Source organism: Saimiri boliviensis, chromosome 13, assembly GCF_048565385.1.
Source record: "Saimiri boliviensis isolate mSaiBol1 chromosome 13, mSaiBol1.pri, whole genome shotgun sequence".
Taxonomy (NCBI): domain Eukaryota; kingdom Metazoa; phylum Chordata; class Mammalia; order Primates; family Cebidae; genus Saimiri; species Saimiri boliviensis.
Genome location: NC_133461.1, coordinates 89,424,124 through 89,450,917, shown reverse-complemented (window position 1 = coordinate 89,450,917; position 26,794 = coordinate 89,424,124). Strand labels below are relative to the sequence as shown.

The 26,794-nt window shown below is 33.7% G+C and overlaps 1 protein-coding gene across 1 annotated transcript in view; it reads left to right on the top strand.

Annotated features, from left to right (window-relative positions):
- Nucleotides 1-26,794, top strand: part of SGCZ (sarcoglycan zeta) — a 1,155,154-nt gene that overhangs the window by 1,114,542 nt on the left and 13,818 nt on the right. Inside the window, exons 6-7 of the mRNA XM_074383946.1 lie at nt 21,049-21,121; nt 26,322-26,445. Of these exons, the coding sequence (XP_074240047.1) occupies nt 21,049-21,121; nt 26,322-26,445 (197 nt within the window). The remainder of the gene's footprint in view (nt 1-21,048; nt 21,122-26,321; nt 26,446-26,794) is intronic.

Sequence of the window (26,794 nt, the reverse complement as noted above, 5' to 3'; positions counted from 1 at the left end):
TGCTATCTTTAGCCTTAATAATGTAGAATTACTTGCTGGAACCCTTCTACAGGCCAGATACATATACCGGCTCTGAAATTGTATATGTTCTGGAAGACAAAAATCATTCAAAAGATATGAAATGAGGCACTAGTCTATGGAAAATATTCTAATTATTGAATTTGTAAAATTTCAAATAGGTATTTACTTATCTTGTGCCTAGTGAGAGTGGAAGTTTTCTCCTGTCAAGAATATGTTTGAAAATGCAGTGTATACAAATATAAATGTAAAATAGATATTTATCAATTGTTATCCTCATATAACATAGACTGTAGCCGTACTTCACACATGTGAAATAATATTTTTATACATCATAATGTATTGGATTCTATCATATTCTGATGCATATTCATCTACTAAATTCTGGTGGATCATTTTGAAATAGGAAGTAAAATTGCAACTTATACACAGCCTGAGGAAATAAACATTCTGGTGGCATAATATGTAAATATATAGAGCCAATCTGTAATAACTGTAGAAACTTCCATCCTCTCCATGTTAATGCAAGATACATGTTTTATGGCTGAGTAGTAGTCAATGGTGTGTGTGTGTGTGTGTGTGTGTGTGTGTGTGTGTGTGTATACATATACATCACATTTTTATCACAATTTAAATTCAGTCATCCATTGATGGACACTTAGGTTGATTCCAGAATTCTGATATTATGAATGATGCTGCAATAAACATGTGGCTACAAGTATTTCTGATAAAATGATTTCCTTGGGTAGATACCAAGTAGTGGGATTGCTGGGTTGAAGAGTAATTCTAATTTTAGTTCTATGAGAGAACTGCAAACTGTTTTCCATAGAGGTTGTAATTTACATTTCTCCCAACAGTGTATGTGTTTTCTCTGCATCCTTACCAATATGTGTTGTTTTTTGACTTTTAATAGTAGCTGTTCTGAAAGGTATTAAATTATATCTCATCATGTTTTTTTTTAATTTCTCTGATAATTAGTGAGGTTGAACATTTTTTCAACATGGTTTATTAAAAAATGGTTTGTTGGTTTGCAGAAAAATGGTTTTCAAATGGTTTGTTGGCCATTTATATCTCTGCCTTTGAAAAAGGACTAGTTCATTTGCCAACTTTCTAATGTTTGGTACAATCAAGTCACTGTGGCTGAACTAATTTACATTGCTACCAACAGTATATGTGCATTTTTTTTCTCCACAGCCTCATGAGAATCTGTTTGTTTTATGACTGTTTAATAATAGCTATTATCCTTAGCAAACTAACAGAGGAACAGAAAACCAAATACCACTTGTTCTCACTTATAAGTGGGAGCTAAATGATAAGAACTTATATATACAAAGAAAGAAACAACAGACACTTGGGTCTACTTGACGGGTGGGGAGGTTGGGAGGAGGGAACAGAGCAGAAAAGATAACTATTGGATACTGGGGCTTAATACTTGGGTGATGAAAGAGTTTGTACAGAAAATTCCTGTGACATGAGTTTACCTATGTAATAACCCTTCACGTGTATCTCCAAACATAAAAGTTAAAAAAAATCTAAAAAATAAAACATTATCATGATATTAAAATTAATCAAAGTGATGAGATTGATAACATATTGACATATGCTTTGCCATTGACAAAACAGTCATTTACAGTAATTCATTTGCTCCTCAGTATTTAGGGGATGTGAATTATTATCTTTATTCTGCAAACTGTGGTCTTATGTTAAATAATTTATAGGAAATACACACAGCTATCAGAGGCAGACCAGGAATCAGACCTGTGATTTCTCAGTAATAGTTGAGCCTCATTTATTTATTTATTTAAATTTTATTTTACTTTAAGTTCCAGGATACATGTTTGGAACGTACAGGTTTGTTACATATGTAAGCATGTGCCATGGTGGTTTGCTGCACCTGTCAACCAGCCACCGAGGTATTAAGCCAGACATGCATAATGTATTTGTCCTGATGCTCTATGTCCCCCCACCCCCCAGATGGCCCCAGTGTCTGTTGTCCCCCTCCCTGTCTCCATGTGTACTCATGGCTCAGCTCCCACATATGAGTGAGAACATGCAGTTGGTTTTCTTTTCCTGTGTTAGTTTGCTAAGGATGATGGCTTCCAGCTTCATCCATGTCCCTACAAAGGACATGGTCTCATTCTTTTTATGGCTGCATAGTATTCCATGGTGTATATTTACCATATTTTTTTCTTACCCATCAATCATTGAAGGGCATTTGGCTTGGTTCCATGTCTTTGGTATTGTGAACAGTGCTGCATAAAACATACATGTGCATGTATCTTTGTAACAGAATGATTTGTATTCATTCCTTTGGATATATACCCAGTAATGGGATTGCCGGGTCTAATGGTATTTCTGGTTCTAGATCCTTGAGGAAAAGCTACACTGTCTGCCACATTGGTTGCAATAATTTACATTCCCAACAGTGTAAAAGTATTCCTATTTCTCTATAGCCTCAAAAGAATATGTTGGTTTTTGACTTTTAGTAATAGCCATTCTGACTGGCATGACATGGTATTTCATTGTGGTTTTGATTTGCATTTTTCTAATGATCAGTGATGTTGAGCTTCTCTTTTGTTTCTTGGCCACATAAGTATCTTATTTTTAGAAATATCTGTTCATGTCCTTTGCCCACTTTTTAATAGTTTTTTTTTTTTTTTTTTTTTTTTTTTTTTGTAAATTTGTTTAAGTTCCTTGTAAATCCTAAATATTAGACCTTTGTCAGATAGGTAGATTGCAAATGATTTCTCCAGTTTTGAAGGTTGCCCATTTTCTGTGATGATAGTTTCTTTTGGCTGTGTAGAATATCCTTAATTAGATCCCATTTGTCAATTTTAGCTTTTGTTGCAATTGCTTTGGCTATTTCATCATATAATTTTTGCCCATATCCTAAATGTTATTGTCTAGACTTTCTTCTACGGTTTTTATGGTTTGGGTTTTACATTTAAGTCTTTAATCCATCTTCAGTTAATTTTTGTAAAAGGTGTGAGGAACAAGTCCAGTTTCTGTTTTCTGCATATAGCCAGCCTGTTTTCCCAGCACCATTTATTAAATAGAGAATAATTTTCCCATTGCTTGTTTTTGTCAGGTTTGTCAAAGATTAGATGGTTGTAGATGTGTGGTCTGTTTCTGATATCTCCATTGTGTTCCATTGGTCTACATGTCTGTTATGGTACTAGTACCATGCTATTTTGGTTACTGTAGCCTTGCAGTATAGTTTGAAGTCAGGTAGTGTGATGCATCCGGCTTTGTTCTTTTCACTTAGGATTGTCTTGGCTACAGTGGCTCTTTTTTTGGTTGCATGTGAATTTTAAAGTAGTTTTTTCTAATTCTGTGAAGAATGTCAGTGGGTAGTTTGATGGGACTAGCATTAAATTTATAAATTACTTTGGGCAATATGGCCATTTTCACAACATTGATTCTTCCTATCCATGAGGATGGAATGTTTCTCCATTTGTTTTTGTCCTCTCTGATTTCCTAGGTCAGTGGTTTGTAGTTCTTCTTGAAGAGGTCCTTCATATCCCCTGTTAGTGGTATTCCTAGGTATTTTATTCTCTTTGAAGCAATTGTGAATGGGATTTCATTTGTGATTTGGCTCTCTGCTTGTCTATTGGTGGTGTATAGAAATTTTTGTGATTTTTGCACGTAGATTTTGCTTCTTGAGATTGCTGAAGTTCGTTATCAACTTAAGGAACTTTGGTCAATTTCATTTCTACTTCGTTTAATTTGTGTCATCACATGCATGTGTACATAATACATTCAGATTCCTTATAGAAATTTCTGTAATAAGAAGAAGGGCTTCTAGGATCTGATTTATTTAGTATGCTAGAGAAAGAATTGAAGAAAAATGAGTATATTCTATATATCTAACTTTCTTAATGATATCACAATTCCTCCTGCAGAAACTCTTTATCTTGATATATCTATGTAAATTGAAAGCATAATATATGCCTAACAGTGTCAAAGGAAGATATTAAGATGAATGATTGATGTTATAATAAATTTGGTAAAATAGTAATATAATCTTGGTCTACAATTCAAAACATCTAGTACAATTTGAGATAGCACTATTTTAGTTTTAAGTTGATTGTATATTAATTAATCAAGCTGACCATAGTCTTCAAAAGGAACTTGCTGCAATACATCAAAATAAATTTTACTCCTAATTTCACCTGTGTTGTTTTGTGTGGCTGTGTTTTGCATGAGTTGGATAAAATTACCATGTTCATGTAAATAATAACAAAGGCAATCTGTCATTTCACTGTAAAAGTAAAAAGGTAGAGAGAATAGGAGGAAGAGGGAGGGAAGGAGAAAGGAAAAAGTATTTCAAGCTTGAATAGGCTGCCTACATTTTAAAACTACAAAGTAGTTGTATTAATTTCCTGGTGCTGCTGTTATAATTACTAAAAATTTAGTAGCTTACGAAACAAAATTTTTATTTCTAGCTCTAGAGGTTACAAGTTTATACCTGTTTTCACTGAGATAAAGTAAAGGTGGTTGCTTAGCTGTGCTCCCTTCCGAGTCAATCTATTTCCTTTGCTTTTCCAGCTCCTAAAGGCCCTCATCATTACTTAGCTCTTGGCCTTTCCTCCATCTTCAAAGTTAGCAACATCCAACTATCTGTCACAGATTCTTCTTCTGCCTCTCTCTTCCAGTTTTAATAGTCCTGGTGATTATTTTGGGCCCTCCTAGAAAATTCAGAATAATACTATTCTTAAGATAATCCAATGAGCAATCAGCATCATTTGTCATCTGAATTCCCCTTTGCCTGTTAACTGTGACATATTCACAGTTTCAGGGATTATCTTGGAGATCATTGAGCACGGGGGAGAACATTTCTCTACATACCAGTATAACTGATAATTGATCTGTTTCATTAAAAATAGTTTTACTATTAAATTGGAAACTGCTGGAAGACAGAAGCAATAGTTTCCTACTATGTTATTCTGTTTTTGCATTGCTACAAATAAATACCTCAGGCTGGGTATTTTTAAATAAAAGAGATTTAATTGGCTCATGGTTCTGGAGGTGCTACAAGCATGGTACCAACATTTGATCACTTCTGGTGAGACCTCCAGAAGCTTACAGTTAGAGAGGAAGGTGAAGCGGGAAGCCAGTGTACCACAGGATAAGAGAGAAAGCAATAGGGAGGAGGAGGTGCCACATGCTTTTAAACAATCAGATCTCATGTAAACTAAGACTGGAACTCACTCATGAAGGAATGATGAGGACAGCACTAAGCTATTCATGAGGGATCTGCCCCATTGACCAAATACCTCCCATCAGGCCCCACTCTCAACATGGAGGATTACATTTCAACATGAGATTTGGAGGGAACAAACATCCAAACTATATCACCTACTTGCTTGAATTCCGAATTGGTAATTTCAAAACAAATGTAGATAGAGTGTAATAATAGATACCAGATATTGGAAAGAACGTATGGTGTTGTGAGGAATGAGGAGAGGTTGACCAATGGCTATAAACATATAGTTAGATAGAAGAAAAAAGTTCTAATGTATGCTAGCAGAGTAGGGAGACTATATTTTAAAGCAATGTGTTATACATTTCATTATAGCTGGAAGAGGGGACTTGAAATATTCCCAGCAAATAGAAATAATAAATATGTGGGTGACAGATACTCTGAAAACACTGACTTTATATATATTCTATATGTATATATGTAACAGAACTTCATATATACTCCATAAATATGTACCAGGATAATTAGTATAAGGTAACAAAAAAAAAAAAAAGGAACTAGGAGTGATCATATTTGTGCTCTAGCCCTAGCTAGTCTGTTCTTTTTGTAATTCAGGGTCACTTAAAAGCTGCATGTCTTTGAATGAGTTCTTTATCCACTCAGTGCCTTCATTTTCTCAACTGCAAAATGGGGTATTATTTTATTTCTCTCAGAGTATTGCTATGAGAATGTTATTATTTTACTTAATATTGATTCAGAGCTTAGCACGACGACTGGAGTAATTTAAATGTTCAATAAATGTTATCTATGGTCATTACCAGCAGTAATAGGAGGAAGAAGAAGAGGTGGAGGAGTAAAAGGAGGAGGAGGAGTGGTAGAGCCAGTTCCTTCATGTGTGACTTTCTCATCTTTTCACAATATCAGTCTGAGGTTAAATGGCATCATGTGAGAAAGCAGTGTACAAATAGCTGGAAATTAAGACAAAGCATTTTTTCTGTTCAAAATCTGGTCAAACTGAAAAAAAGAATTTGGCCTTTTTCAAGATGGAAGATAATTCCACAAATTCTTGTCATGACTAGTTCAACTAAATGATGTGAGTTGGTGCATTTATTTGTGAGCTCCTTTCCCCACTGGTTGCAGGGTAACTTCAGGTGTGTTGACCCTGAAAGGCATTTTAGGGTGTTTTGTTGGTGCTGCTTCTGCTGAGTATGCTCCCTAGAGCTCTGACAAGCAAGAGATGCTCAGCACATGCTTTAGGTGGAAGAGAGTCAATGTGAGCCTGAGGTATCATAGGACTGTCTTTCATATCTGTAGTTGAAATCAGAGGTGAACTAAAGACATTTGCTCATTTCATTCAGAAAATGGAATATATAGGTCTTGATCATGGCTCTGGATGTGACTATTAATTTCATGTAACATGCAATGAAAAGTAAGATGGATGATATTTAAGAATAACTTAATCACAATGTAAAATTTTCAAATCTCTCTATATTAATATTCATTTATAGGATCAATTTCTCATTTACCCATAAATTGTTTAACGTCACATTTTTTCCCACATTTCAACAAAATTGGCAAATAATTTCTGTTTTATTGCATGGGTTTTTTGAGTTTACAACTGAGAAATCAAATTAATTAATTGGCAATTACTGATTATTTGCTTCGTTATTTTCAGTCTTTAAGACAAGTGAATCAAAATAAACTTTCAGAGTCAGTCTTTATTATATGAAAGATGAAATAAGTATCTTGTAATCACAACTTAAGCTTTCTGGAATAAAACACTGCACATTGAAAATGTTGAATACCTGCTTAACCTGTTCATGGTGAGATATTTGCTAAGTATATCAAGGGAATCCCAAAATGTAAAAGCACATATATAGACTATAAAAGTTGTATATTATCTCGGACTTATCAGAACAGGCCCATTTATATCAGCAGGTCTAATACTGAACTCTAAGGCATTGTTTTTATAGGTAAGAAGACCACCATCTTTAAAGATACATGGTGTGGTCAGACCAAACCAACAAATACAATACAGGTTTCCATAGTAGCACAAGAATTTTGAAGATTCTTGGACTTTCCTGAAAACTATGGATTATTATAGTTATAATTTGCATAAAGCATTAATAGCTTACTCTACTTGAAATTACTCTAATAAAAACATACAGTACTCACAGTAATCAACACTGAGTATATGATGAATGTTCTTTGTGTAGAAACTTCATTATTGGGGAAAACAGACATTAGTTCTGAAGAACATTAAAGAAACATGCCATTTCTTTAATTAAAATTAAACAGTAAAAGAATACTACCAATCCTCTTATGGTTAAAAACCAAATGAAAATAGAGCTTTTTAAAAATTTACACTATGGGCATAGAATGAATTACGTGGTGAATGAGAACAAAAAATCACAGGAGCAAACTTGAACAACAAAAGTTAAAAACGTAGAGAAACAAAAAGATAAAGATAATTTATTTGAGCATTAACACACATCTGTGTGCCTCGCTGATACTCATTTGGACTCTCTCTACATGTCATACTATCTTATTTGGATGATAGGCTTATGAGGCTTTGAACTTTTATGTGAATTTTTGTACAACTTGGCTATTAGTAAATTAATGACAATTACATATTAAGGCAAGTTGTATGTACAAAGATCCCAGATTCTGAATCTTTTCTCATCAGCCAAGAGACCCCCAAAAATTATAGGTAAAACTTTGACGTTTTAAATTCTCTTAGATATCTTGAGCTAAGAAGGAAAGTCTAACTAAATTATGGTTCATGAGATACTACATTAAAAATAACGTCATATGTCAGTTTATGTAGATTAAACACGTAGCTCAGGCTCATAAATCTCTTAATATAATTAGCATTTTTGAAGCATACAAGATTTTTCTTTTCTTCAAAGTAAAAAGTTTGGTGAAGTTTCAGATAAATCCATAAACCACTATAATATTTGAAGCCAGTGAAAACAATCATGAACCATTTGTTTTAGACAATTTCTTTACTGATTTTTATTTTCCACAGAACGTATTTTGATATCAATGTACCAAAAATCCTAAGGAATAAAGAAATTAAGAAATGAAAGTGCTGTTGAGGTGAGTCTCTAGCATTGTGGCTTCCATTTGGTAATGAGCAGTATGACATGTCAGTGGAAAACACAATTTCTCTCTTTATGACTAATAGCAGTAGGAAGCCATCTTGTTTCTCTTCAGAAAGTAATCTAAATAGAGGTGAGTGCTTGAAGAATAAAATAAGGCAAAAAGATAGGATAAAGGAATTTACTAGTTTTTTTTTTTTTTTTTTTTTTTTTTTTTTCCCAAAGAAACCTGAGTTTATGATGCAAGTGACAGGAGATTTTTAAACAAATGAATTTCCATAAAGTTTGAATTTCACTGGATTAATGACAGAGGTTGTCAAGGAAAGGATTATACAAATTTTTTTTTTTTAACATTTACATTTATAAGAATAAATGTGACTTCAAAGAGGCAAGAGTAGTATTAGCTATCATATCTGTATCTTAGGTATAATGTCTAAAGGTTAAGATAAAATATACTGTTAGATTAAGTATGTTCAAAGCTTATCTAGACTTTATGTAAAAATGGTAAAAAGATAATTGACCTAAGAATGTGAACTTATTAATCTTCTAAATATCACCATTAGGTAACCTTTAACAATTTTTTTTTTAAATGTAGTAAATGACAGTATGTGTAGCTCATGTGGTATCCAATAGGTTAATGCATATTTTTATATTTCAATTCATTGGAGTTACAGTGTTTACAATGAAGCTATAAAATGAATCAAATATAGCTGCCTTCCAAAAAGTCCATAGCCACAGAATCTTCTGATTATGTTTGCTTAAGAGCTTTTCTTGAGTATACTTTCTCACTCAGGATTCTCTAGAAACCTCAGGTGTGCATGTTATTTCTCCTTTGCTTCGTGGTTTTATTAAAGGGCAAAATGACAACCTCAGTAATTACATACTTTGGAATAACCTATTTCCTGGAAATATATATCTTAAAAGTAAATGAAGAAAGCACTGCTTGTCCACTGTAGTTTTTCATTTTGTGGAGGTAAGAATTATAAAATAGGTTTTTTGTATACATTTTTTAAAAATGTGATTTCCATCAAACTACATATTGATTCTGTTGGGAAATTATTTTTTAATTCTGTTTTCTTTACATGTAATTTTAAATTTTAATTATTACTATTATTCTTGATTAAAAGGCATGGAAAGAATTAATAAATGAAGAGCTTTTCCTCTTAAAACTCAGAGAAACAACTACTAGTAAAATATAACTTCTTGAAAGCTACAAAATATGAGCCATATGGAAGTCCGAATTATTTCTAGTAGACTAGATATATATTAGTCTAATTTGATTAGTAACAATTTATTTTTGAAATATACTTAATTTTGAAGAATATAGCTTTTTATTTTAATGCATTTTCCATCTGATCACCAAATAATTTTTTTGTTATCACTTTTTCTCTTCTGAAAACGTTTAAGTGGATGAGAAGATATCATTTGACATCCAAGATAAAGGCTTTGAGATATTTTTAAACGATGAAAATGCCAAATGAAAAGTACAAACAGATTTTGAAATAATTTCTTTTCAGAAATCCTGGCAGCTTATTTTTCAGTCCTAAATGAACAATATAATGTTCTTTATTATTATTATTATTATTTTTATTTTCCTTCCAAAACAAGTAATAATGTTATTTCCCTGTTTCACTAGAAAAAAATCACATTGACTATGCTCATAACAGTTTCAATAAATTCAGATAATCATCTGTGGATATTAATGTGCATTAAAGCATTAATCAAGCAGATGTACCAGGAATCTGAAACTTAGCATCTTTTACATATCAGTTAGAAAACATGGTTTTATTTATACACGGTTTTGTTCATTATTATTTTATTCAAATTCTTTAATTTACTGATCCTCAACTATATAGTGGAATTGATGATCAGTACTAAGTATACAAATTTGATCAAGACAGTCTTTGACTTCAAGAAAGTCGTAAGTTACTAGATAAGAGCTTAAAGCAAATTGCAATGTATTGTTATATATACTGTACAAGTAATTTTTACAAGGACCTGGGGAAACTGGGCAGGAGGAGGAAGAGTGACGAGAACCAAGGAAGTATTTCACAGATAAAATTTAGATCCAGATCCTGAAAAATGAGGAGACATTACCATCAAACAGGGAAGAAGAGATTGCATATTCTGAGAACAAGAAGAGGTTCTCATGACAGTCTGTAAACATGGCAAAATATGCAAGAGTTGTCACTGAAATGTAAAATCCACAGAACTGCTAAGTAATAAATCCTAAGGAATTTGGGCTTTACTTCTACAGACACTGGATACTTAGAGCATTTTAAGTGAGGGTTGCAAAGTCAATTTTGTGTTTTAGAACATTATTTGACACCAGTATGGAGGAGTAATGAGCAGAAAATGTATGTGATGTTGAAGCTGTGGAAAGAAGTATTGTAATAAGGATGTTGAACAAGAAAGGACATCTCAGCATAATTCCCAGTTCACATGGGTGTTTGGAATGTGATTTTACCATTAATCAAACTAGGATTAAAAAAAAGGAAATTTTCAAAAAGTGCTTTGAAATAAGGATTCTTTTCAATATTTATTAACTCACATATCTCATGGTTTGCACAAGAATACAGTAGCATATAAGAAATATATCTTCATTTTTTTGGCCTGAAAAATAAGCAACTTACATGATTAAAAATGTAAAATGTAAGAACAGATATGGTAGGTTAAAAATAAGTGTTACAGGCAGTAAACTCTAAATATGTTCACAGAATGAAGAAATCTATATATCCCTTAAGAGGTAGGAAAATTAGTAAAGATATTTTAGAAATAAGTAGAAGAAAAGGTCTTCTTTGTCTTCTGAGCAGACAAATGGGATCAGATTATAGGAGTATTAAGTGCTGGGGAACAGCAGTGTCCAGGAAAATAATTACAGCTTTCTGCACAGGTAACATATCCATGGTTTTGATAAAATTACTCCAGCAATGTATACGTTGTATTTTGTGATGTTAAGTGGAGGCAAAATCACCACTTAGATTATGAATATAACACAAACAAGAGATGTAGTATATGTTGAAATAAGCTGACATTTTTTTTGAGAGGTAATAAAATTTTCAGATTCAAAGAAACCTTTCTTTATCATACCTTAAGTAATTGGGTACCCCTGTAGGATGTGCAGGTTTATTACATAGTTATAGATGTGTCATGGTGTTTTGCTGCATCCATCACCCCATCATCTACATTGGATATTTCTCCCCTATTCCCAACTCATCAAAGAGGCCCCAGTCTGTGATGTTCCTCACCCTGTGTCCATGTGTTATCATTGTTCAACTCCCACTTATGTGTGAGAACATGCGGTGTTTGGTTTTCTGTTCTTATGTTAGTTTACTGAGAATGATAGTTTCCAGCTTCATCCATGTTCCTGCAAAGGATGTGAACTCATTCTTTTCTATGGCTGTATAGTATTCCATGGTGTATATGTGCCAAATTTTCTTTATCCAGTCTATCATTGATGGGCATTTGGGTTGGTTCCAAGTCTCTGCTATTGGGAATAGTGCAGCAATAAACATATGTATGCATGTGTCTTTATAATAGAATGGTTTATAATTGTTTGGTTATATACCTAGTAATGGGATTGCTGAGCCAAATGGTATTTCTAGTTCTAGATCCTTAAGGAATCACCACACTGTCTTCCACAATGGTTGAACTAATTTACCTTCCCACCAACAGTGTAAAAGTGTTCGTATCTCTTCACATCCTCTCCAGCATCTGTTGTCACCTCACTTTTTAAAGGTCGCCATTCTAACTGGTGTGAGATGGTATCTCATTGTGCTTTTGATTTGCATTTCTCTAATGAACAGTGATGATGAGCTTTTTTCATAAGTTTGTTATGAAATGTCTACTTTTGAGAAGTGTCTGTTTGTATCCTTTGCCCACTTTTTGATGGAATTGTTTTTTCTTGTAGATTTGTTTAAGTGCTTTGTAGAGTCTGGATATTAGCCCTTTGTCAGATGGGTAGATTGCAAACATTTTTTCCCATTCTGTTGGTTGCCAGTTTGTTCTAATGATTGTTTCTTCTGCTGTGCAGAAACTCTTAAGTTTAATTAGATTCTATTTTTGTCTGTTTTGGCTTTTGTTGCCAGTGCTTTTGGTGTTTTAGTCATGAAGTCCTTGCCTATGCCTATGTCTATGCCCTAAATGGTATTGCCTAGGTTTTCTTCTAGGGTTGTTTTGTTTGTTTGTTTGTTTGTTTGTTTGTTTGTTTTTGTTTGTTTGTTTTGTTTTGTTTTGTTTTGTTTTAATCTTTAATCCATCTGGAGTTAATTTTTGTATAAGGTATAAAGAAGGGGTCCAGTTTCAGCTTTCCACATGTGGCTAGCCAGTTTTCCCAACACCATTTATTAAACAGGGAATTATTTCCCCATTGCTTGTTTTTGTCAAGTTTGTCAAAGTTCAGACTGTTGTAGATTTGTGGCATTACTTCCTAGGCCTCTATTCTGTTCCATTGGTCTATATCTCTGTTTTGGTACTAGTACTATACCATGTTGTCTTGATTACTATAGCCTTGTAGTATAGTTTGAAGTCAGGTAGTTTAATGCCTCCAGCATTTTTTCCCCCCTTAGGATTTTCTTGGTTATGCAAGCTGTTTTATGGTTCCATATGAAATTTAGGGTGTTTGTTTGTTTGTTTGTTTGTTTCTAATTCTGTGAAGAAGGTAAATGGTAGCTTGATGGGGATAGCCTCCAATCTATAAATTACTTTGGGTAGTATGGCCATTTTCATGATATTGATTCTTCCCAACCATGAGCATGGACAATTTTTCTATTTTTTTTGTGTCCTTTCTTATTTCCTTGAGCAGTGGTTTGTAGTTCTCCTTAAAAAGGTCCTTAACATCACTTTTAAGTTGTATTCCTAGGTATTTTATTCTCTTTGTAGCAATTGTGGAATGGGAGTTCACTCATGATTTGGCTGTTCATCTGTTATTGTTGTATAGGAATGCTTCTGATTTTTGCACATTGATTTTGTATCCTGAGACTTTGCTAAAGTTGCTTATCAGCTTAAAGAGATTTTGGTCTGAGATGATGGGGTCTTCTAAATATACAATCATGTCATCTGCAAATAGAGACAATTTGACTTCCTCTTTTCCTAATTGAATATCCTTTATTTCTTTTTCTTGCCCGATTGTCCTGGCCAGAACTCCTAACACTATGTTGAATAAGAGTGGTGACAGAGGGCATCCTTGTCTTGTGCTGTATTTCAAAGGGAGTGTTTCCAGTTTTTGCCCATTCAAAATGATACTGTCTGTGAATTTGTCATGAATAGCTCTTATTATTTTGAGATAAATTACATTAATACCTAGTTTATTGAGAGTATATAGGATAAAGTCCTGTTGAATTTCGTCAAAGGCTTTCTCTTCAACTATTGAGATAATCATATGGTTTTTATCTTTGGTTCTGTTTATGTGATGGATTACATTTACTGATTTGTGTTTGTGGAACCAGTCTTGCATTCCAGGGATGAAGCCAATTTAACCATGATGGATAAGCTTTTTGACGTGCTGTTGGATTCAGTTTGCCAGTATTTTATTGTGGATATTCACATCAATGTTCATCAATGATATTGCTCTAAAATTTTCTTTTTGTGTCTCTGACAGGTTTTGGTATCAGGATTATGTTGACCACACAAAATGAGTTAGGGAGGATTCTCTCTCTATTGTTTGGAACATTTTCAGAAAGAATGGTACTGGCTCCTCTTTGTACATCTGGTAGAATTCAGCTGTGAATCTGTCAGTTTCTAGACTTTTTTTTTTTTATTGGTAGGCTATTAATTGCTGCCTGAGTTTCAGACCTTGTTATTGGTCTATTCAGGGATTTGAATTCTTCCAGGTTTAGTATTGGGAGGGTGTAAGTGTCTAGGAATTTTTCTATTTCCTTTAGATTTTCTGGTTTATTTGCATAGAGGTGTTTATAGTATTCTCCAATGGTAGTTTGTATTTCTGTGAGATGGGTAGTCTTATCTCCTTTATCATTTTTTATTGCATCTATTTGATTCTTCTCTCTTTTCTTCTTTATTAGTCTGGATAGTGATCTATCTATTTTATTGATTTTTTTTTTAAATAAGCTACTGGATTTATTGACTTTTTTTAAGGTTTTTCATGTCTCTGTCTCCTTCACTTCTGCTCTTAGTTGCTTCTTTTCTTCTGCTAGCTTTTGAACTTGTTTGTTCTTGCTCCTCTATTTCTTTTAATTGTGACATTAGGGTGTTGAAGTTAGATCTTTCCCCCTTTCCCTTGTGGTCATTTAGTGCTATAAGTTTACCTCTACACACTGCTTTAAATGTGTCCCAGAGATTCTGGTATGTTACGTCTTCATTCTCATTGGTTTCTAATAACTTACTTATTTCTGCCTTCCTTTCATTATTTATCCAGTAGTCACTCTGGAGCAGGTTGTTCAGTTTCTATGTAGTTGTACAGTTTTGAATGGGATTCTTAATCCTGAGTTCTAATTTCATTGCACTATGGTCTGAGAGACTGTTTGGTATAATTTCCATTCTTTTGCTATTACTGAGGAGTTTTTACTTCCAATTATGTGGTCTATTTTAGAATAAGGGCAATGAGGTGCTAAGAAGAATGTACAGCCTGTTGATTTGGGGTGGAGAGTTCTGCAATGTCTGTTAGGTCCGCTTGGTCCAGATCTGAGTTCAAGTCCTGGATATCTGTGTTTATTTTCTGTCTCATTGATATGTCTAATATTGACAGCGGGGTGTTAAAATCTCCCACTACTATTGTATAGAAGTCTAAGTCTCTTTGTAGATCTCTAAGAACTTGCTTTATGAATCTGTGTGCTCCTTCATTGGGTGCATGTATATGTAGGATCATAAGCTCTTCTTGTTGCATTTATCCCTTTACCATTATGTAATGCCCTTCTTTGTCTCCTTTGATCTTTGTTGGTTTAAAGTCTGTTTTATCAGAGACTAGGATTACAACCCTCCCCCACTTTTTTTTTTATTGCTTTCCATTTGCTTGGTAAATATTCTTCCATCCCTTTATTGTGAACCTCTGTGTCTTTGCCTGTGAGGAGGGTATCCTGAATACAGCACACGGATAAAATGTCTTGACTTTTTATCCAATTTGCCAGGCTGAGTCCTTTAATTGGTACATTTAGCCCATTTATATTTAAAGTTAATATTGTTATGTGTTAATTTCATCCTGTCATTATGATGCTAGCTGGTTGTTTTGCTTGTTAGTTGATGCAGTTTCTTCATGGCATTGATGGTCTTTACAATTCGTTGTGTTTTTTGCAGTGGCTGGTACTGGTTGTTCCTTTCCATGTTTAGTGCTTCTTTCAGGAGCTCTTGTTAAGGCAGGTCTGGGGGTGGTGAAATTTCTCAGCAGTTGCTTGTCCGTTATAGGATTTTATTTAGCCTTCACTTATGAAGCTTAGTTTGGCTTTTTTTTGAGTTGAAAATTCTTTTCTTGAAGGATGTTGAATAGCCCCCCACTCTCTTCTGGCTTGTAAGGTTTCTGCTGAGAGATCTGCTCTTAGTCTGATGGGCTTCCCTTTGTGGGTAACCTGACCTTTCTCTCTAACTGACCTTAGCATTTTTCCTTATTTCAACCCTGGTGAATCTCATGATTAATGTGCCTTGGGGTTGGTCTTCTTGAGGAATATCTTTGTGGTGTTCTCTGATTTTCCTTGACTTGAATATTGGCCTGCCTTGCTAGGTTGGGGAGGTTAGCTTGGTGTCTTCCCAAACAGCTCCCAGTTTTGTGCTGGATATCCAGATCCCTAGTGTTGTAGGCACTGGAGCAAATCTCCTGGTCTGCAGGTTGTGAAGACTGTGGGAAAAGCACAATGTCTGTGCTGGCATGCAGGGGACAGTCCCTAATGGCTTCCCATGGCTAGAAGAGTGGGTTTCCTGGCCACTGGTGCTTCCTGGGTGAGGCGACACCCCACCCTGCTTCAGCTCATCCTCCTTGGGCTGTACCCACTGTCCAACCAGTCCCAATGATGATATGAACCAGATACTGCAGTTGGAAATGTGGAGATCACCCACCTTCTGCGTTGATCTTGCTGGGAACTGCACACCAGAGCTGTTCCTATTCAGCCATCTTGCCGACAACCTCAGGAACTCTTTTTAATGGAATAAAAGAAATGCCAACTAATGTTTTTTCCAGTATTATTACTCCATCCCTTCCCCAAAATAATTTTCTGTTGGTTTGGAGGAGCAAACTCATTTCCCCTTATATTTAAGGAGGAATGAGAAGAGTTATTAGTATACAAGTTTTGACATGTTTGAAAAAAAATCGTGTAACTCTGGTAGAAGTTGAAAATACCTTAGAGATCATGTTATTCAGAGCCTAATTTTACAAATAAAAACAGAGGGCTTTAAATACTTAGCTGAGAGTTAAAAACAAACTGTAAGCAAACCTGATAAGCAAACCTGAGAATAAAACAAATCTATTCCCAGTTCATCTAGATTTTAATATCAATTTAGATTTGGGGGAACAGATGCAAATAAAAAAAGAAAGGTAGGGAGACTTCTGAAAAGTTTGAATATATTCACTAACACACAAATTTGAAGATCATAAACAAATGAGAATCTTTCTGTCCCTTGAGAGCTACCCAAATAAATAGTCGTGCACCTCATCCCTATTCTGGTATAGGAATTTGAAATGCTGCCTAAGATTCCTGTAAAGTGCCATAGAGCTGAGAGGATAGATGCCCATGTGTTGTTAACCTTTGCCTTGTGGTCTCTGAATTCCTTTTGTAGTTTCTCTTTCACACCAGTTTGATATTTACATAAAATTCATTCCCCCCTTTGCCCCCCAATAAAAAAAATCCTCAAAAATATTCATCATCATAGTTGATTTTATTGAAAAACTACAGACCAGCAAAAGTTCTCTTTTGGCAAATATCAGATAAAGTAACTTAAAAATATAATTTCCTGCCTTTCTTTTTCTCAATGTGATGTGTTCCTGCCTTTCTTGGTTATTTTCCTTCTTTCTGGTGCTTCTCCTTGGGTTTCCTTTTCGTGTGCTACCTCTTCTTCTGGGACCAGTGTCTTCTGTAAAAAATATATGAATGTCAATGGGTGAATAATGAGTAGTGTAGGATATAACACTTATAGTGTAGATAGCATTTAGAATATAGATAGTCACATCAGAAGAGGTGCTTACATTTAATTTTGGTAATTAGTTTTTGAGGTTGTGGCATTTATGTAAAGGGTGGTATCCTTATGTCTTAAAATGTCTTTAAATATAAAGTAGGACAGTAATCCATATCTACCTTTTCTCATTTCCAGCAAAGCAGAATATGTTATCCTTATTCATTTCTGCAAAAGCCAGAAATTATCATATGAATGGCTTCTATTACTTTTGGACCTGAATTTTCTTACCTCATTTTCTTCTGACAATTGCAATAGCTAATAGTATATGTTTCCCCTATGTCTTGTAACATTGTAGTCATTTTACACTATCTGAAACATCCTTTACAAGACTATATAATCAAGCAGTACTGAACATTGTACCCTTTTGAAGACCCCCTTACAATAGCAATGGAAAACAAACACTTATTTATTCAATAAGTTTAATATTAATATGTCTCTGTTATGTTCCTTTTGACCTTTTCATGTCTATCCTTTTTTGTTTCTATGGTTTCTAGAGCCTATGATATGAGAATTTGTGACCCAATCTTTCTTTTCTTGAAGAAAAGATCTGTCCTTGTGTACCAAATGAATGTTGACAAATTGTTAGGGTTTCCAGATAAAGTACATGATGCCTTATTAATTTTGAATTTACTTGATTACTCAAGATATGTTTTTAGGATAAGTACATCTTCTGACAATATCCTATATTTATACTAAAAATGATTTGATGTTTATCTGAAATTCAAATTAACTCATTGTCATATATTTTTAATTGCTAAATCTTACAGCCATACTTGTCTGCATGGTAAAATTTTTCAATTCATGGGAGACATATTTTTTAAGTTTTTTTTTTTTTTTTTTTTTTTCTTTTAGATAGAGTCTCCCTCTGTTGCCCAAACCAGAGTGCAGTGGTGCAATCTCAGGTATCTTGGCTCACTGCAACCTATGCTTCCCAGGTTCAAGCTATTCTCCTGCCTCAGACTCCTGAGCAGCTGTGACTACAGGTGTGCACCACCACGCCCAGCTAATTTTTGTATCTTTAGCAGAGATGGGGTTTCACCATGATGGCCAGGATGATCTAGAACTCCTGGCCTCAAGTCATCTGCCTACTTTGTCCTCCTAAAGTGCTGGGATTATGGGCATGAGCCACTGTGCATATTCTGATTTTTATTTTTTTATGCTGTTAAAGTACATACCTAGTTCAGGTGGTTTTATTGGCCCTTACTGATTTCCTTTAAGATTATCTGTGTTGCTTATTAATATTGTATCTTTGGCTCATTCAGGACGAAAACAAGGAGAGTGATTTTTTCCTTTTCTAGATCCCTGCATTTTGTTAATCACTTGTATTATTTAGTTTACAATTTCACCCTTTAAGTGGCATGATTACATACTTATTTCCTGAAAAATCCTTTAAAAATGATGATTTTATATTGGAATTCAGAATTGAGACCTCTATCAGTTTTTAAATCTCATTAAAAATTTAAACTTTTGATGACCATCTATTTTTATTTTCATTGTTTTGTGCTTAGTTACTAAGTACAATTATGTATTTGAAAGTAAATAGTATTATTGATGTTTAATCATATTTCTGTCACCTTATCTGGGAAATTTCATATCATACAATAGTGGAAATTCATTTTTGAATTTTGCACATGGATAACTATATTTTCTGGTATGTATATCTTATTACAAAATGCCAGAGTCTCTCTTTGAGATATACAAATATATATCTTATAATATTATTTCGACTGCTATCCCCACCATAATCACAAAATTAGTGTTACTTCAAACTACTGTTTAACTTTTAAGGCCCATTTTAAGGAATGTTCTACTTGAAGTAATAAATATTTTCCAAAATATCAAAAGAATAAAACCCTTAAATAAAGAAATAATTTCTCAAAATTTGTGAAAAAAGTTTAAAAAACAAGGACTGTATGTCCCACAGTCTAGTTCAACAAATGACAATAGCTTTTAGCTGATAAGCAGAGATCTGTAATCTTAAGGAATTACTGCAGCAGAACCACATAAGTTTGCTTTCAGAATGAAAATATAGATGAAATCATACAGTTCTGAAAAAAAATCTCTTCCTCTTCAATTCATGATCAAAGTCTCTACTGCTACGTTATGCAAGGAGTCATCTGATGGTTCTAATACATTTCCCTATATAGCAATTTATTTTTAAGGAATTGGAATTTGAGCATTAATTTCCTAGTGGCAATTTCATCATTGCCTCTTGAGTTAATATATTTTACATGATTTTTCTCATTACACAAAACAGATTTGTTTTGTATGCTTAAAATCTATATATTTTTAAATTACATTGTATAATTTAGCTAGTGTTGTGGCCACTGATGGAACAGACATGAGGTTCTTATACCAAGAAGTTTTAAGATTAGACCAGAAAACAAAATTATAAAGTTTTTTGAGGGTGAAAATCTAAGGTGTTTATGCAGAATTACCAGAGAGAGAGAGAGAGAGAGATTGATTTTGTTAATGTCATCTTATTTGGAACTTTTTTTTTTTTCCACTTGATTCTGGAAACAGAAGAATCCTTCCATTTTGTTCCGATAAATTATGAAAAAGCTATAGGAATCTGGAAAAACAAGTGTATTAGTAAATCAAAGTTGAGATAGAGTATCATTCAGCCTCTTGAGGAAGATGTTAGAGTACATGACCTCTTTGGAAAATTACGATCCCATATGAAAACAACTATAACAAAATGAAATAAAGCTGTTTATGGTTTTAGATAAAGCCCTACTCTAGAGAGGTCAAAGTAACATGACATGTTCCCTGTCATTTGATGGTTACTATAATCAAAGGTGGTAGCTCTATGTGGGAGAACTGCTAAACATCTATGAGGCTATGTCTTTAAAAACCAATAGTAGGATAAAGTAGAGCTCACCTCCACATTTTATTCATGACCTGCTATTAATTATAGAAATGCAGAATTCAGTATTGTGACTTATCCTTCCCTCAATTTCTTTTATCTGGAAAGTAAGTCAGGGGACAAAGATGAGCTTTTGTTCTTGAATGGGAATTCTCACTTACTCTTGACTTTTATAAATAATTTAATTTTAAAATCAGTTAATATAATGACGTTTATATTTACCTTGCTTGACTCTTCTCTACCTGGTGATATTCTTCCAAGTCTTCTCATTCATATCTTGCAATATCATTTGGCTCTGTGTCCCCACTCAAATCTATCTCAAATTGTACTCCCATAATGCCCACGTGTTGTGGGAGGGACCCCATGGGAGATAATTGGAACAATGGGAGCAGTTTCCCCCATAATGTTCTCGTGGTAGTGAATAAATCTCATGGATGGTTTTATCAGGTTTCTGCTTTAGCATCTTCCTCATTTTTCTCTTAACACCACCATATATGCTGTGCCTTTCTCCTCCCGCCATGATTGCGGCCTCCTCAGACATGTGGAACTGTAAGTCCAATTAAACCTCTTTTTCTTCTCAGTCTCAGGTACGTCTTTATCAGCAGTGTGAAAACAAATTAATACATCATAGATACCTATTTTAAGTTTTCTCTCTTTTGGAAGAATATTTGATACATAAAAATAGAGGTGAACGCTGCGGTGTGAACTTTCTTACACTGACTGCTATGTATTCATGCTACTCCCAGGCACTGAAGGAGCTGTATTTGGGCACTCTGTGGAGACGCCACACATCAGAGCAGAGCCATCTCAAGATCTCAGGTAAGCGTTCCTCTTATACCTGTGCCATAAATTCCATCATTATTGATAATCCTTAATATATGAAGAAGTAAAATAAACAATTAGACAGAGTTTCCTCCAATATACTTAAAATAAATATAAAACCGAATACATTACACGGGAAGAATGTGGAAAAGAAAAGGCAAAGGTAGTTATAGAGTGAGAGCAACTAATAAAAATAGGGATGCTGAGGCCAGGCACAAAGGCTCACACCTGTAATCTCAGCACTTTGGAAGGCCAAGGTAGGAGGATAACTTGAGATCAGAAGTTCAAGACCTGGCAACATAGTGAGACCCGTCTCTACAAAAAAATAAAAACAAAATTAGCCAAGCATGTTGGTTCACATCTGTAGTCCAAGTTAGGAGGCTAAGACCAGAGGATTGCTTGGGCCCAGGAGGTTGAGGCTGCAGTGAGCTATGATCACGATGCTGTACTCCAGCCTGGGCAACACGGCAAGACACCATCACTAAAAACAAAAAACAAAACAAAAAGGAATGCTGGAAAATCTTACATATATAATAAAATATATGACATATATGCACATAAAAACAGGGCAAATAGAGAGTTGAGAAAGCTATAAATGATCACAGAGCTTTATATAGCAGGAAATATGAAAGCAAATAGAATCTAATCAGAAAATGGCAGAACTTAATTGGTCTATGAATGGTTCCTCAATGTAATACTTCCAATAGAATAAGCTGCTTCTTGACATTGTGATGGTTCTAAGAGGCATTATATGTAAAAGCTCTTACTACGCAGATAATTCCAACATTATGGGGAATTATTTCCAGGATCATTATTACTATGGTTGACTACATTTGAAATATTAAAATCTGGATCCCTAATACAAAACTGCTCAGTGGATGCTCTTAATTCAATACATAAGATATGGCAATTAATGATGGCTTAATAATAATTAATGATAACTAAATTACATTCTAAAACATACTATTGTATAGGAAAAGGAAAGACACAAATAGTGCTGATGAAAATTAATCACATATTAATAGTCACTTGTAAAATTGGATCAAAGTATCAGCCTCGGAGACACAGTTGCTGTCTTGGGAAGCAAAATAAAAATATTAAAAGACCTTTTTATTTCATATGGATTGGTGTTTATCCCTTCCCATTGGATGAGTGTACACATGCTCAGATGGAAACAAAAAAAAAAAATAGTTGGAAATCTTTAAGGCAATAAAACCATACTTTTACAACAGTAAATTTTGTAGTCCTTTAGAATTCTCTGTTAAAATTTCCTTAAAAACTCAGTTTCTCACTATTTGAGTAATACAGATTCAAACTAGCTAGTGAACAATATTAGAAAAAGTGGCCTCCTTCAAGGACCAAGACTTATTTTAGAAGAGCAACATAATAATTACCTACTCTATATAGAAATCCTAGAGATTTAGGAATGCTGAGGAATGTGTGTAAACAGCATCTCATAGGGTGTTGTAGTCTTCATTTATGGTGCTTTTTTTCAGGGAGGAATTGAACAACTTTTGTAAAAATGTTTATCATATCTTTCTTCTCCTAACAAAATTTCCATTAGAACAGGATACACATCTCCCTTGTTTATCCTTAGTTCTGTAGCAGTCAGCACTGTATTTTACACATCCTACTTGCAATAAATGTTTGTTAATTTGCATTGCTGAAACTTAGCAAAGCTGAATAATGAGGACATTAACTAAATAAATGGGATATAAGGGAAGTGGCTGCAGTTATTATTGTATTACAAAGACACATGTGAATAGCATTGATTCCAGTTGTTTTTAATCTGTGTTTTAATATAGAAACAGCTGGTTACTAATTTATTGAGTAAATTTTTTAAATTGGTAAATTTATATAAGTATTTAAAAATTTATTTAAATATATTCTTTTAGAAATATTTATTTCTAACATTTTAGTAACATTTTGGAATTTCTACTATGTAGAGTGTATCATCAAAAAAGGAATAAGAATCAACTGCTACTTTATCTTCCTGACATATTTCAAAATTCATAAGTGAAAATGTGAATATTATAATTAGTATATAATATTTCTGGTTTTTATTTTCTGATTAGTCATCATTATTTAAACATTGTACTAAGCTGGAGTTATCAGCTAGTTCTCAAAGCAGACTGGCAACCCCCAAGATAAGTGTTACTAAATTTCCAAACTGAAACAGAAGGAAAATACAGTAATTATATAGATATTCAATTATTTATTTGTGTAATGAAGAATAAAAGCAGTGTGTCTGAGAAAAACTTTCCAGGCCTTGCTGACAATTTTCCTTTCATAGCAGTAAGTATTGTGACATTGGTTGGCCAAGACAATGAAATGATAGTTTGGGGAGTAAGTATCCATGTTTTCTTTGGTTTTGTTATTGTCAAGAAAAAAAAGACTAGAAAAAAAAAAAAGCATTCACAGTTAATTACATTAATAGAATATTGATATTTTAGTGAAGAAATGTAGTGAGTTTCTATAACTTATTTATTCAGCAGATGTTTGATGAGTGTGTACTATTTCTCAAGTTCTGTGTTAGTTTTCATGTGGAATTTAAAACTAGATTTTCTCAGATTATTTTTTTTAAGATGATACTGTTTTGTAGTATGGAGTCTATATTTTAAAAGGCTCAAACATGCATGTTAAAGGGTTAATCAAGACATAATAGTAAATTTGCCCAGAATGGCCTAATGTTCTTTCTTTTCTATTTCTTACGTTAATATATAGTAAAGTTACTACCATTTGAAGAGTTTCTGCACCTATGATAAAAAGTATTGATACTAATTATACAATGTCCATTTCCAAAGATTGTTTTGGATCTCAGATCCATTAACTATTCCATGAATAAGAAAATAATCTCCACTTGGATTCTGTAAAATGAATTAATATTTAATCATGTAATTGGCATCTTTTCATAATTCTCATTCTTTAAAAAATGCAGCTTAAAACAGAAATATTAAGGCTTGCAGGCTCCAAGTTAATGTCTAGAAACACATAGCTCACATACACATCATTAATGTACTCAAGCACTGAGGATTTTGTCCTGAGACATTTCCTAAATAAAGGTGTACATCACTTGGCTGATGTTGTTCTACCTATGAGAAGAACATTATGATAAATAGGATTTTTGCTTTCTTTCTCTTTCCATTTCTTCTGATGTTTAAGTTCTGCTTAAGTTAATATTTAATAATTGCATCTTGCAACTTAGGTTCTTTTAAAATCTGAATTCTCTTTTCTCAGAATGTTGAGAATTCTAGAGATTTAGGCCACAGATTTTTATATTTGATAGTTGCGTAACACCTTAAAAACAGTATCTTGTTGCATCTTTGGTATATAAACACCATAAACAAACAGAATGCTTTACAAAACAGGTGGCAGAGAGACTTGAGTTAAATTTAATCCTTCTTTGTGCTATAATAATCCTAGTTACCCCCTGTGAAAACTAGTCTGAAACTCACTGCTGTATTTGCTATAATGCTTTCAAAATCAATGCAATTGTAATTCACTAATTTCATTGACAAATTACATAGAAATCCACAAGTGGTGCCAATAAACCTGAGATTCCTTTTTCAACAGGCTTCTTGAGAGAACATTTTATAATAAAGTGAATAGTTTAATTGAAAACCTCTACTATAAGTAAGATAGTCTGCAAAACCCTCCTCAGTGAACAAGAGAGTTTCCATACAAGAAAGAAGTGGGGCAATATTTATTTGTTGATACTGTGCTGCTAAGAGTGTTTATTAGGTAGTTCCAGAAGGGTTGTATATCAGGGGTAATCAGTGATAAAACATACATTTTAGCATTCCAATTTTGACATTTAAATACAATGCATAAAATGCTAATAGTAAATTTTATAAGTTAATAGGATTATGAGTGCTTGTCTTCTTTTCAAGTTTTCAAATGTTTTATGGAAAATATGGGGAATTTTGTTTAAAAAATACAGATGTTTCTTAAAAATAGATACATTCAAAACTTCACCCCTCCAGGGATTATACAAAGATAGATATCCAAATGGCCCATAAGGATTAAAGTTTAAAAGTTGCTTTGGTGAGTGAAAAAAGAGAAAATGAAAGGTTGAAACCAGTTCTATATGCTGGCTCTACTCCTTCAATATCACTTTTAAGCCTTTAAGTATGCCTTCCCTGCTGCGAGGGAGCTGAACTCCAGAGACCTAACCATTTGATGTGGTTCTTTCTACAAAACAACTCTGAATTCATTGCCTCAGAAAACAAAAGCAAAACTAGTTGGTCTGGGCAAGAGTTTGAATGTGAGCCTGAGGGTACCCTCATCTTAAAGTCCTGTGGTCAAGGGGAGCACAGGCAGCTGCATCCCCAAGGCAGAGAGCTGATCTAAAAAGTCCAAGGCATGGATCCTACCTCTTCTCATGCTAGGACTTTTTACCACTACATTCTAGCACCTGTATTCTGTCATTTTGGCTTTTTTCCTAGTATTATATTTGAAGATAATTTGAAAACTGTCTCCCAACTCTTTTTTTTTGTAGACATGACTGTCTAAAACACTTGTTTTTTTACCATCATGGTTTATGTAGCCAACCTTCAATCACATTTGTACTTGTATATTACCCTCCTATTGATTTTTGTTTCCCAGACTAATGTCACTCGTTCTGTAGACATTTCACTGAGCCAAAAGAGTTAGTTGATGTAGAAAATGTCTTGTTTCATTAATGAGTACTCTGAAAATTTTTGAGCTCACAAAATTCTGACTGTACGTGCCTGAAAGTTTGCAATAGTAATTGATTTTCATTAAAGCATTCATCTTTACAAGACAGGGACTCTTTATGGAGGAACATATACATCTACATTCTAAATTGTAATTTTTTATTAAACCTCCATCATTAATATTAGTGTTCTATTAAAAATTTTAGCAAGTATACTTATCACACCCTACTTTTCATGAGTATTATGAGGGAAATGACAAAAGAAACCCTAAGTAAATCATCATGCAAGTAAGAGTAAATACTTGATGTGAATAAATGTAGATTTTTATAAAGAGCCAAAAAATAGATAAGTCCATAAAAAAATTTTCTAAGACTCATTTTATCTTTGCTTAAATGACAGGACTCTTTATGCCTGTCTGGTTTATATGTTTGTCTGGTAGTTCTTTTAATTTGGGTAATGTCTTTTGGTTTATCAAAATTTTTCTTTTCTATTAGTATTTTTTTTTTTTGTTTTTCTCTTAGGCTTGAATCACCCACCAGATCCTTGATCATGGAAGCTCCTCGTGGGGTCCAGGTGAGTGCTGCTGCAGGAGACTTCAAGGCCACCTGCAGGAAGGAGCTCCATTTGCAGTCTACAGAAGGGGAGGTGAGTCCTAGAAAGGCAGACACTGGCGCTTTACTGCTGAGGGTGCACCTTTTCAAATTATATGCATATGGTTCCAGGGGAAGCATGAAGAAGTGCTTGGTAAGTTACAAAAACATATACTTCTTGAATATGAATTTAATACTGCTTAAATATGAAATTTGGTAACCTAATGTTACTTTCCTAAGTTACAACTCCATTTATTTTCTACTGAAAGATATTCCTTCACAAGTCAATTATAAGTGGGATGTCTAAATACTTGTATTTTCAAAATGAGCAGATATATATGGTATCATGAAAATATCAAGAATAATGACAGTCAATTTTCCTTTTTTTATTCGTGTTATATTTT